Source organism: Cupressus sempervirens, chromosome 1, assembly GCF_028749045.1.
Source record: "Cupressus sempervirens isolate cs-2001-9-10 chromosome 1, ASM2874904v1, whole genome shotgun sequence".
Lineage (NCBI taxonomy): Eukaryota > Viridiplantae > Streptophyta > Pinopsida > Cupressales > Cupressaceae > Cupressus > Cupressus sempervirens.
This window is the reverse complement of record NC_143118.1, coordinates 21991251-22004989: the sequence shown is the minus strand read 5'-3', so window position 1 is coordinate 22004989 and position 13739 is coordinate 21991251. Positions and strand designations below refer to the sequence as shown.

Below are 13739 nucleotides of genomic sequence, written 5' to 3'. Positions count from 1 at the left end.
GGGAAATTGGATACAAATACTGTGCTAGATTGGATCTCTGATATGGAGAAGTTCTTTTGGTATGAAAACACTCCTGATAACAAAAAGGTGAAGATTGCAGTCACTAGGCTGAAAGGTCATGCATCATTATGGTGGGAGCACTTGCAAACTAATAGACAAAGGAGAGGAAAGGAGAATATAAGAACTTGGCCAAAGATGGTGAACAAGGTAAAGAACAAATCCCTTTCTGCTGATTACCAAGTTAGCTTATTGAGAAAGATGCAAAATTTGAAACAAAGGGACATGACTGTGAAAGAATATACTGAGGAATTCTATAGATTGGACATCAGATCTGGACATGTGGATGATGATGTTGAGAAAATTGCAAGGTACATTAATGGATTGAGACTCTGTATCACATGAAAAGTTCTAGTAACACTATGAGGTGTTCAAGTCATTTCAGATTGACAGGTCTAGAAAATGTGTAACTGCTATTGAAAACATCCCCAAATCCATCATAAGCCTCCATGCATGATACAAGTATTATGGTGAATGGTCATATCCCCCCCATAATATTGATGTAGCCCCTCTATCATATGGTGCGATAGTGAACATTGTTCCAAATATGCAGATTTTTCCAAATTTGACTTTATGTTAGATATATTCTAGAAGTGTTTAATGATATTTGTCTCTTCTGAAGATGAACTTGATTGTTACCATCCCTATTAACAAAACATTGTTCAACTGGATCACGTATTTCCTATCTCAGCTACCGCTGTGATGACCCCTTCCTTTTGGTAAGTTTTCTCTCAATTTGTTTAGGGTGATAATATAATTATCTTATTTTGACAATAGACGTTACACTCTTACACTCTTACTCATTGAATCAACATTCCCATTTCATACTTATATTTTTGTTATGATGACATTTCCAAACCATTTTCTTCACAATAATCAATGTCCTCAAATATGATTGCTGTCTAGTTCGATCTTGGTTATTGACTTATCATAGATTGGGATGATACAATTGCAGTCTTTAATAGTGCCTTGTGTTAATTTGGATCAGTTTGGATTTTTCATTAAACTCCTCAACTAAGTAAGAAATGGACCGACTTCCTATGAGACCCCCATCATTGTTTGTTTATATGTGGCAAAAATACTGACCGTATGTTCTAAGTGATGAATCGATTCCCTTTTCTCCAATTCGGTGATTATATCAATAATAAGCATCACAAAATTCTTCTGCGTCTTCACCTTTCAGCAAATACCCAAAATAGTTGATTTAATATTATTCCTTGGGTCGATACTTATGCTTTGTTAGCATGTTATTTGTATATAATGATCATCAGTAGTTTCTGACATATGCTGAATAGACACAAAGTCTGAATCTTCATTCGTACCATTGACTATTTATTCTTCCGTGTGTATTCCCTGGTTGGATATTCATTGTCTGATTATATTCCAATCATATGGGATATTATTCGATTTATAAATTGTAATCCCTCTTTTTCCATCATAGTCATCTGCGACTAATGAATTTACCCTAGAGTTGAATTTCTGTCTGATAGCTGAAAGAGAAACTGAGATTTTTTATGATATATAATTGTGAGGTTCTATACTGGTCGCTGATTCTGACTGGACCTGACTTATGTGATTCCTTCCTTCTTGATTATTTCTATCAATCATTTTTATGAATTGATTGAGGTGTCATCCTAAGCTATAGAAAACTGGATAATATATATTGATGTCTGAATTGAGTCTAATCATTGATGCTTATAGTACCAACACTGCCAATAGAGAATATTGCTGGAGCATTCGAATGAATCTCTGAGATAACTTCTATTAATATTCATCTTCCTTTATAATTCAGCAATGGTAGGTTTTTGTGTGAAGAGAATTTTGTTCAATTCTAGTTTCTGCACTGTGTATTTAAAATATGGTCTGTAGAACAAGTCTTCAAATGATAGTAGACCTGATTCTCTTCCACAGTGTGGATGCTCAATAATAGGTATCAATGTAAGTCTTGTTTGATGAGTCAATCCTTATATTCCATTGACTCGAGTATACGTGGTAGTAGGTTAATTGTGATACCTTATCTTCTTTCATTCCCATAGCTGAGATGAAGTTTGTTTTGCCGGCAGATACCTTCCATTTTTGTTGTTTGATAATCCTCTATGCACTATACATATATAATCTTTATTATATCAACATTGTATCTTATGATTAAATCAATCCGACTGTAGCTATAATCTTAACAATATGCACTCAAATGCAAGGAAAGTTTTACATCAGAAGTTAAAAAGGCAGAAAAGCAAGCCCTTAATGTAACATATATTTGCAATATGCAATAGTGCAAGACAATCATCTTTTAATGAGTCTAATTAGATAACCTTAGCATTTAACTTCAGCAATATGAACTTCCCACTAAAAATATGCTCACTGGTGCTATTTAAATTTTAATTAGGCCTTTTCTCATCTGACATTGACTTCAGAACAGAAAAAGGTGATCTCATTTCTTACCAAAGGTATATCATGCACAACTTTAAGGCTTTTATTGCTGTTCTCAATAGCCCACAATCGCACAATTCCATCACCAGCCCCTGATGCAGCAAGATCACTCCCTCTACACACTGCAAGAGCTCCAACCCAGGACTCTACAGAAGAGCTACTTCCCATTTTATGTGTTACGTTACCATTTCCTGCATCCAAGCAAAAAATTCAACACAATGTTTTAAACACATAAACTAGAGAAGAAAAGAAAGAGAAACAAATGAACCAAAACAAAAGCGTGTTAAAAACATAGACATCCAAAAAGCAGTAACAAGGTCCAAACTTGCAGGTCGTGTAATGTCTCCATTTTGGATTTTTTTTACAATGCAATTGGTGTTGGCTTTGCAGGTTAGTGTCAGCCTGATCAGAGGAATAATTTACCAATGAGCTTAGATGGTTTAAAGGAGTCATTAGTACTTTCACATGTTATTTACGACTTCTGGTTGTTAATGTTTTCGAACCAGAATACAGGAATGCGATAACAAATGACACAATAACTTATCCTGAGAAAACCCTCCTACTCAGGGGTGGAAAATCCAGCCCCACAAAATATAGACCCTTTTATAGAAAGCTAAAACAAATACACAGGGCTCTTAAACTTCTGATTATCAATACCAAACAATCGATCAGTCAGTAGTATACGAAGTTCAATCACTTCAACTATGCAGATACAGAATATAAAAGTTCTTCAAATGAGATTAACTAACTCACTCAAATCTGGTTTATCACAGATCACATACATACAAATACAATATCATAAGATGCGCTTGATACAGAAGATTTACTCATATTTCAGACCAGTAAATATCTATGCAGCAAAATGATCAAACACCCAATACTCTCTCTCAACCCAATTTCTCTCCAACTGAACAGTATAATAAAGGCACCAATGATTTATCAATTAATTATATCTCTTTGAATAAATGACATTATTTCTCTTGCAACAAATTTGGCTAGTTACAGGGGTTGTCTTTACAGTCCACTCATCCTTGATTTTTAAAAAAATATCTACCATAGAGATTCCGGAATAGTATAGAGAGAGAGAGAGAGACTTCAAGTTTGAAGAGCTGCAGTTGTGACACTTATTTTGCCTAGCATAATTGCTAATTGCACCTTCCTATGCAAATTAATTCATTTTGTTCAATGTTGTCTTTTTTAACCTTTCTCAATAGATCAATTATTTTTGTTCAATGTTGGCATTTTAATCAAACAGTGGCATGACATTAAACCCAAATTTCCAATTATCATTTACAAATTGCTTACCAATATCATTGCCATCATTAACTTGTGATGATGTCATTTCTTCTGGCTTTTCCTCAGCGCCATGATTCTCTGAGAGATGTTGAATACCCGCATGCCCATGTGCACCTTTTGCAATAAAAACCGGTTTTTTCCGCATCATGCTCCAAAGTTCTATGCTTCCATCATCAGAACCTGATATAAACTCTTCATTGTTGACAAAACAACAACATTCTAAAGATGCTGCAGGTCCTCTAAACACTAACTGTGTCTCCTCAGGAATCTGCACACCAAAGTTAGTCATTGGGGAGAATCTATTAAATAATCAGTAAACCATAACCATCACACAAGCACTCTAAAGAAAAAAGGCCATAAATAGATTTCATCATAAAAGTTGAAGCCACTGAATGGATGGTGATGGGAATTTCTAGTTTATCTGCCTTGAACATCATTAGTAATAAATGATCCATCATTTTATATAATGTCAACAAATAAAATACTAAAACTATACAGGGAAGCTAGAAAAAAGGGGTAAAATATTGTGAAAGATAAAACGAACTTTTCACAACCACGGGAATGCTCCATAATATAGACACTAGATTGGGAGAATGATATGATGAGCTAAGCACCTACACCATAAGATCATTCAGATTTTCTAGACAAGAAGTTTCAAAGCAAATTACAGCAGATCTTGGTATTTGTTTCATGACACACAACACATACTGATAGCAAAAATTTCAGAATACTATCATCAAACACCTCAAAAGAAGTGACATTATTTTTTAATGTAAACTTGAGCTGCTATATAAAAAATTATATATGAAACAGGATATCTCTAAGTGCCTAAATCCTTCCACCAATACATTAAAAGATACCTTCCATAAACGCAATGTGTGATCACGTCCAACAGAAAGAACTCGTTCTTTTCGCAAGCAATCTACCATTAGGATTTCACTTTGATGACCGTAGAGAGTATCCATGTACAATCTGTCTTCTGCACTCCACAATTTGATTGTGCGATCAAATGATCCAGATATGAGTTGCTGTGTACCTTGCCGAAAAGCTAAACAAGACACAGCTCCCCTGTGACCTGGAAAGGCCTGCAGTAAATAGAGAAGATTAAAAATTGAATGATTGCTCTGCCCAGATTAATAATGGATAAGCACTAGAGGTTATGAAATTTGTACTTGAATATGTTCCCGTGTGCGGGTATCCCATAGATGAACAAAACGATCTAATCCTCCAGTAGCCATGTACCGGCCATCAGAACTGATAGCCATTGATAGAATATGTTTGCTGCGCTGCTTCCTATTTAAACTTTTTGTAGAGGCTTCCTTGCTGGGCCAGTCATATTTCTCACTTGCACCTGTTTCAACATCCCAATGAAAAATAGCACCATCTTTTGATGCTGAGAAACCCTTTGAATCATCTTCTCTTAGAGCTACAGCTGTTACAGACTGCTTGTGTCTTTTAACAACTCGCCACTCTACCTGATTGGAAGGCTTCACAACCCTGTTGAGAATTGACCTTTAGCATTCATTTATTATACGGAACCAAACTAACATACCACAACATATTGTCTTGAATTTCCATTTACTAAATGAATTCTTTTCAAAATTCTGAAGGGCTAATCAATAATTTCCTGTGGCACTTATTAGAGAAATTTGGAATTTGGAATAATTGTCCACTCAATTACTTACTACTTCAAACCATCATACGAGGCTATGCATTGAACTCTTTTACAAAACTCAGCACCAACCACACTATCAACATTTCTTTAGCAAAAAAAAAAATATTACCAAGAGGCTGGATAGCTATTCAAAATTCATGATATAAACATCAAAAAAAGAAACTAAAACAGCTATAAACATTCATGCGCATAGACTTGTTCCTTGAATGAAGTATGCACACATGTAACAGAATCAAACGACTAGGCAGTTCAGTTGAATACAATGCCTTTTCTGGAAGTAGAGAAAAGATAAATGCACCAGCAAGCTATCATAACATCTACGAAAAAATTATCTTTAAATTGTATTTTGTTAATATTTCATTGACAATCAAGTAAACAAGCAAGTATTTTTAGATTAACAATCTTCTGTTAATATTTCAGATTATCATAACTACTAATTTTAAGTGTTTGAACCATTCTCTGGTGAATGAAACTCAAAAACTTTAAAATAAAAGCCCTGGTCTAAATAAACACAAAGAATCACCTCAAGAAAAAAAGTTCTTATAATAAAAAATTTAAACACAAGAGGTTTGAATCTCCAGGCCATCAAGTTGCTCTTATTTGTCGCATCAACAATAAAACACAACTAAACCAATATACAGTTGAGAACTCCAGACACCAATAAAAATAACTAAAAGATCATTGTAATTTGACGGCATACAGTCAACTGTGACTTATTTCTGGTGCAAAAGCTTAAGCTGTATATCCATGGCATCATTTAGAGTTGGATCCACACCCAAAAGAAAAACGTGCAGAACTTGTCCCAAAAAGATAATTTCTGCAATGTCCCTAAATTTAAGTTCCACTAAGGCTATAGCTAAAATAAAAAATGTATAGTACTGCAAAAATGCGAAGTACTATAACAGAAATTTAGGTACTATAAAATCATAACTTCAACTTGCAATGTATAAACTTACTGATAACCAAAGCAGAGTATCTCATGGTTTAGAGCCCCATAAAAGCATAAATCGTTTGGGGAGTAAATCCACAAACCAGAGGAGTGGGATTTTTAAATCCGCGAACCAGAGGAGTGGAATTTTGGAAAAAATCGACAAAAATCAGATATAGACAAAAAAATGTGAAAAACTCAAGAAAAGCAGTCAAGAACTGCGCTTCTTTTTTAATTAAAGGACATTTCCATAGAATGGATGAAAAGGGACGTACATAATGATTCAAAGCACTTGCACAACCTCCTGATATATTTTAAACTTGGAGTACTCAAAGTTTTAACCGTGATATTGTTTGTTTAGAATTCAATCAAGCTATGATTTGAACAACAAAATATGATGTGGCCTTTCTTATTTTTCAAAATCAGAATGAAGCTACGAAAATCTTCATATTCATTTAAGTAGAATTCATTTGTGATATTGCTATCAGGATTCGTCTGTGTAGTTTTTGAGTCAAACTCATTGACCCAAGTTTCATGAGTAGTAGTTTACAAGATTCCATCTCACATAAGAATGAATGGAACACTATGCACTCATTACATCCAAGTGGTGCTCACAAACCTGAACCACTAGGACTTCCCAAAAGGTCACCCATCCCAGTACTACTCCAAGCATAAGTGCAATTAACCATGATTGTACCTTAAGAATCATTCTTTAGAAAGCCTCTTAAACTCATCAATTGATAAGTGGGAGATGTTTTCCACAGAAAATCTAATTGTTATATTTACTATCAGGATTCATCTATGTAGTTTTTTTAGTCAAACTCATTGACCTAAGTTTCATTAGTGGTTCGCAAGAACCCATCTCTTATGAGATTGAATGGAACAATTAGCATTCATTGCATCTAAATGATAAAGAGTGAAGCACCAAGACTTCCCAAGTCGTCACCCATCCTAATAGTGGTCTAGCTCAAGTGTGTTTAACAACGAAGTTTCCTCCAAAGTTAATCCCACTTGGCTTGCAACCCCATTTACATAACCTTCAATATGTGTTGTGCCTTATGAACCATTTATTGGAAAGCCCCTTATACAAATCAAATAATAAGTAGGCCATATTTTCCACAACAAGTCAAACTATGATATCTCTATCAAAATTCATCAGTGTAATTTTTGAGTCAAACTCATTGATCCAAGTTTCTTGAGTAATGGTTCTCAAGAATCCATCTCTCATGAGAATGAATGGAACACTTAACACTCATTGAATCTAGGTGATGAGCAGAGGTGAAGCATCGGGACTTTCCAAAACATCACCCATCCTAGTACTATTCCAACTCAAAGTGCACTTAACCACAAAGTTGCCTCCAAGGTTAGGCCCACTTTGTTTGCAACCCCATTCACAAAACCTTCAGCAAGTGTTCTGCCCTATGAAACATTCATTATAAAGCCCCTTAAGCTCATCAAATGATAAGTTGGAGATATTTTCCATAAGTTAAATTTTGATATTGCTAATAATTTTTGAGTTAAACTCGTTGACCCATGTTTTGTGAGTAGTGGTTCACAAGAGCCCATCCCTCATGAAAATGAATGGAGCACTAACCACTCGTTGCATCTAGGTGAAGCTCGTAGAGGTGAAGCATTAGGACTTCTCGAGAGGTCATTCATCCTAGTATTATAGCTTAGACATGCTTAACCATGGAGTTTCGTCCAAGGTTAAGGCTACTTTGCTTGAAACCCTGTTTGCAAAACCTTTAACAAGTATTGTGCCTTATGAAGCATTCATTAGGAAGCCCCTTAATCTCATCAATTGATAAGAAGGAAAATTCATTATTTAGAACTCTCTCAAGTTCCTTTCATTATATACACTCAACAAACAATTGTATACAAAGTTGGCATGACATACACATATGTGAAGTGATACATACACGTGTATATAACAAAACAATTCTATATATGTTGAACATAAAGACTGAGCTGCGTGAATTATAAATTTAATTTAAGTTATAAATATTGAGCAATTTCATAAATCATAAGAACTTATATGTCATAATTGACAAGCCTAAAGTGATTTATATAATTATCGACGGGTTCTTTGTTTTCTCTAAAATAGATAGTGAAAAACAATGTTACCCTGCTCTTTTAGATATATTGCAACAAATAAGGAAGCTTTGTTATGATCTTCTTTTGCTTCATATTGCAACAATTTAAATATTTGAAATTCACATAAACAAAATCAATGTTAGAAAAGAAATATTATCAATCAAGTTATACAATATATTCAATGCAGAGAGGAAAAATTTCTTTGTAATTGCCTATCTCTCATGCCACTTCCCGAATCTACAATACTTCGCGACTACGCAAAACTTTCAACCCCACTTTCCCAATTGCATCTTGAACGCCACGCATCAATTTCGTAGAGAAACACGTCATATTTTTGCAAGTTTTTCCCATCACAATTGCTATTAGAGTTTTTGCTAGTTTCCCGTAATTATTTTGCTTATCAAATTGTCACTTTTTGCCAATTAATCATCTAATAAATTGCAAAAAAAGTTGAAAGTCGTTGACCAAAAATCCTTGATTTTTGGGAGAATGAATCACTGCACATGCCAACTAATGATTAATCACACATAATCGTGATTTTTTGTCATTTTTTGCTTCTATGCTATTAATATTTATTAATAGACAATAACAATTAATATTTTGAAACTACTTTGTAATATTAATTATAAACTATAAGAGTTTGTTGCTTCTTGTAAAAGGGCAATCTATAATAGTCATAGTTACACCGCCTTCGGGGACGGGGGGATGGCAGAATTGGGGGGCAAGTTCCTAGGACGGGCTTACAGAGGGGCCTCAATTTGGGGACAACGGGGAGACGGTGGCAGGGGACGGGGCGTTGTATATACTATACATACGATACTTAAAATGCTAGTTATGAAAAGATGTATTGCAATAGAAGATATAAAGATGTAAAAGTGTCAATACTTGAACATTGCATTGAGTTGGAACATCGAACATTGAACATAAATAGTCAAATCAGCACATAGTAAACATTGGACATCCCCCCATCCTCAGTGAAGGTGGCAGACATTGACGGTGTCGCTTGGGATAGGGGGACAAAGTCCCCAAGTACCTGGTGCATCCCCTTCTTCGAGATGTGGGGCAAAAGGGGAGGGACGTGTCTCCATGTTACTATGATAATAGTGCATAATAATTATAGTTTCATAGCCCAAGTCCCCGGTGCATCCCCGTCTCTTCATAGCCTTTGCTCATTATAAATTAGAGGTTGCTGGCATTTGGAACACAAATACCAATCTGGCAGCGCTTAGTACATTTGCAGCGATCCTTCGCGAAAACCAACAAATAATGCTCCTCAACCAAAAGCCAACTACTCTACAATTATTGGTGTTGTCTATTATGATAATGGTCAAGATAAAGATGTAATCAACACATGCACCATCCTTCATCTCCCCCTTAAAATCCACTATTATTAGATGCATTTTCCTTTTACAAGCCACTTCAATGACTTTGATTGATCAACAACTAAAGGTTTCCATTATTCCATCCATGATATGGATACCTCTACCTCATCCCACAAATTACTTATGGGCTTCAATGGATCCCTTACGAGGTTCGTCTTTTGCAATTAGTTGTCACATACCTCAAAACCTAGGCACTTGTACCCTTTTCAATCTTCATTAATTTATCTGAGCATTTTTTGCCAACATGGTGAGAAGAAAATGTTGAAAGTCAATCCCTTTGCATAGATACATCTATGAATGTGATAATTGGCAATCTCTTGAAACTCTTGTAAAATATCATTTCCAGCTATTTGATTTGGTCTCGTGTAAGAACCATGGATTGTTCTTTAAGTGTGGCCAAAAGTGGGCAATTCCTCTACCAAAAGTTCAAGATCAGATGGAGCAAGGGGGCTCATTTCTTGAGGCCCTCTCCACAACCCAAAACACATGTTACATCACCAAATGTAAAGAACTAGCCTATAGAGATTACTATAACAGTGTGTCGTGGTCCCCAAGAAATTGAAGATGAGGATATTCCTTCCAAATGTCCATTTAGCTCTTCTAGAACCCATATGACTACCATTTCCCCACGTATATAAATCACCAAAAAGTGTTATACAGCACAGCTGAGATATTCCCCACATGCTAAAAGCTCACCACTAGTATTAACGAGAGCCTCAACATGTTTTGGATGTGAAACATTGACATCTACAGCATGGCCAAGTCTACCTCCACAAGCAATGCTCCTATACATCAAGCACTACAGCTGACTTCTATCACAGACTTCTGTAACTATTTATCTACCCCCTTTTACCTCATTTCACAGTTCTTGTATGATTTCTGCATGTTTTCCTCTATAGAATCATATGCGACTATATTTGAGGATTGTTTTAGGTTTGAAAGTTGCCTTTTAATGAATACAGTTTTGATTTGAACTATGAAAACTCTTCATGCCTATGACTATATAATTGCATGCTTGTATGTATTACTCATCTTGACAGATTCAAAGGAACAAAAAGTTTCCATATTTCTGAAGGAATTTAGGCAACTACTACAACCAACCATATGATACAACTTTACGTTTGCAATATATCATGCCCATGCTAGAGATCATGTTCTTAATAAATAAACCTAGGATATACAATAAAATATAATGGCAATTCATTATAATAGGCCACCGCCAACCATATCTACAAGAATTAAACAGAAGAAATTTATTTTAAAAGGGAAAGTAGAGTTAGAAGAAATTATAAAGCAATTTAATTTTTAATAGGGTTGACTGGAATATTTTTTATCATTAAATAGCGGCTAGGGGCAGCGCCCTTGTAGTAATATCTAAAAAATCACATCATTGGGCAAGAGACTGTATTCAAAATGTCCTGATTATTACTTCTATCTGTAATTCATCTACCCCTCAACCGAACATCTTCTATAAATCCTACTAAACAACAACCCATCCAGGCATTTCTTTGGCAGCACAAACCTTGACTAGGCATCCAGGGCCACACTTAGAATGAATGGCCAAATCCTCTTTCACAAGTAGCTCCACACTAGAGGAGGCAACACTGATATCTTTGACCTGAACACTCTCCTCATCCCTAGCAAGACCTTCCAAAACGAATTACTTCTGCAACCAACCAGGCCACACTCCTTTAGTAGGTCCATCAATTTCTTCAGAAAAGTATTGCATCTTGCCACCATCCACCGCTACATAATTCTAGAACCATCCACCCAGCAAAGGGGATATCTCTTCACTTCCTTCCCTCATTGACATATCACATAGTAGACTTTTAGCAAAGCGATCATCTTCTTTTCATCAATGTTCTCCTGCATATGGTCTAATTCATCAAGGAAATTTTCTTGAAAAGCTTCGTACACAATGCAACCATATCCTTCGCTTCACCAACATTGTTCAAGACTGCAACAAACATTGTCGTAATATCCATATTCACACAACAACAATGCTCAGATGAGAGAAAATCCCCGCCCAAAAGCCTATGTACTGCACAGACAACCAGCCCATGGCTGTAGATCAGAAGCTTTTCAGCCATTTCTCTAATTAAAAAGCAGTGCCCCATTATGGAAAGGTGTGAGTCCCCCAACTCTGGAAGCTACAAGGGTAAGCAAAATGCATTTGTAGATGGGAGCATTCAAGACATTTTTGGAATGGAAATCGAATAAGCAGATCAGCAATTTGGATTATATATGAGGACCTATTAACGAGTGAAAGACAAGTCAATATTAAGGAAGAGAACTGCAATCAGCAATGACACAGCAGAAAACTCAGATGAGTTTTCTTTTCAGAATTATTGAGTTGAATGATAATTAAATTTCATCATTTTTTAATATTTAAGATACAATACAGTTTTCAACCTAAATAGGAACTATTGTTCTAGGGCAAAAATAAGAAATGTCCCTAAAGAGAAAACTACACAATATTGCCCATGTAAACTGACACTAGTTCTGTTGCTCCTTGCAATGTCTATCTTGCTTCTTTAAAACGCTGTCGTGCTCAATTTCTACCTTTAGGACTGTCTCTTAACCAAAACAAAAATCAAGTGATTTCATGAACTCCATTGCTCAATGTTCTTATCAAGAAAAAGTTTTCTCGCACGTGATACCTTCAAAATCATCCTCCCAATTATTACCTTAGCCAAAAAGAGAATTTTATCAATCCGATAAATAAATTTAAATGAAGAAGGGAAATACCTCGAAGCAAGAAGACGCTGCACACGGCCGCTCTCTTCGAGCTGCTCCTGCTGAAGAATCTCGGCAACAAGCGAATCCCGTTTACCCCTCCGCCCTTCTTCATCTTCATCTTCTTCGTTTTCCTCATCCTGATCTTTTGTTATTTCCCTAATTTTGTCCAGATAAGCTTTGGCCAACTTAAGTCGCTTATCATCAGCAGTCTCTGTATCTTCCAAGGCGACGTCTTCATCTTCTTCCTCCCCATTTCTGTCAACAAAATCGTCGTCGTCTTCTTCGCTGCTGTGAATCTCCTCCCCCTTCCCTCTTTGTCGTTTAAAGGTTTTATCGTTGAAAAATGGGTCATTGCCAATTGCAGGAGTTTTTCTTTTTCTGTTACTTCCTCCTCCTCGTCCTCCTCTTCCTCCTCCTCTGGATACATTGCTCTTATGGCGCTGCTGGTTTTTCTTCATATTAAACATTGTCGGAAATCTTGATCCTTTCAGCTTTAACAATGGCGGCACCTTCCTTCAGAAACTCTGTGACTGCCACTGCATTTTTTCATCGGCTTAAACCTCTGAAAATAAATTTTAGGTTTTGGGGGACTGAATCTTGCCTATGCGACCGAAAAGAATTAAATTGGATGGAAGGAATTTTTTTTTTTTAAATTATTTAACATATACTTTTACAAATCTACATAACTATATAAATTTTACAAATTTACATAACTATATAAATATTGGTAGACATATTACAATACTTTTCAGATTAATTTGAAGTTGTTTTCATTTAATTTTTGATAACAAGTTTTAAAAATAGTTTCACATATAAATAAGAAATCTATTGGTTGTAAGTTGAGTATGATCTTCAAGTAGGCCTTCCTTGTGTGTAGGTGGTCATTTTCTATTAATAGCATTTATTTCCTTATCCAACCTTTTTTTCTATAGGGTCTTTATTTCCCAATGGCCAACCATAATCAAAGTGTTCAATGTCTCCAAAAATCGTTGGTGGTCGAACATGCGTCTTTCAAGGAAGCATTACAAGAAACCCTCTCAATCCTAGATGGAGCACGCTTCTACAAGTAGTGATCAACCACATCGACCTCTACCAAGGACTTCAATGGGTGTAAGGAACTACCTACCAACGCTTAAAC

General features: G+C 35.7%; 1 protein-coding gene across 1 annotated transcript in view; it reads right to left on the bottom strand.

Moving 5' to 3' along the window:
• Positions 1 to 13254, bottom strand: part of LOC149575968 (U3 snoRNP-associated protein-like EMB2271) — a 33702-nt gene extending 20448 nt beyond the window's left edge. Inside the window, exons 1-5 of the mRNA XM_089816108.1 lie at positions 12611 to 13254; positions 4956 to 5280; positions 4644 to 4868; positions 3793 to 4051; positions 2500 to 2678 (exon numbers count right to left, since the gene is read on the bottom strand). Coding sequence (XP_089672234.1) covers positions 2500 to 2678; positions 3793 to 4051; positions 4644 to 4868; positions 4956 to 5280; positions 12611 to 13068 — 1446 coding nt within the window. The 5' untranslated portion in view covers positions 13069 to 13254. The remainder of the gene's footprint in view (positions 1 to 2499; positions 2679 to 3792; positions 4052 to 4643; positions 4869 to 4955; positions 5281 to 12610) is intronic.
• Between the last annotated feature and the right edge of the window lie 485 nt (positions 13255 to 13739).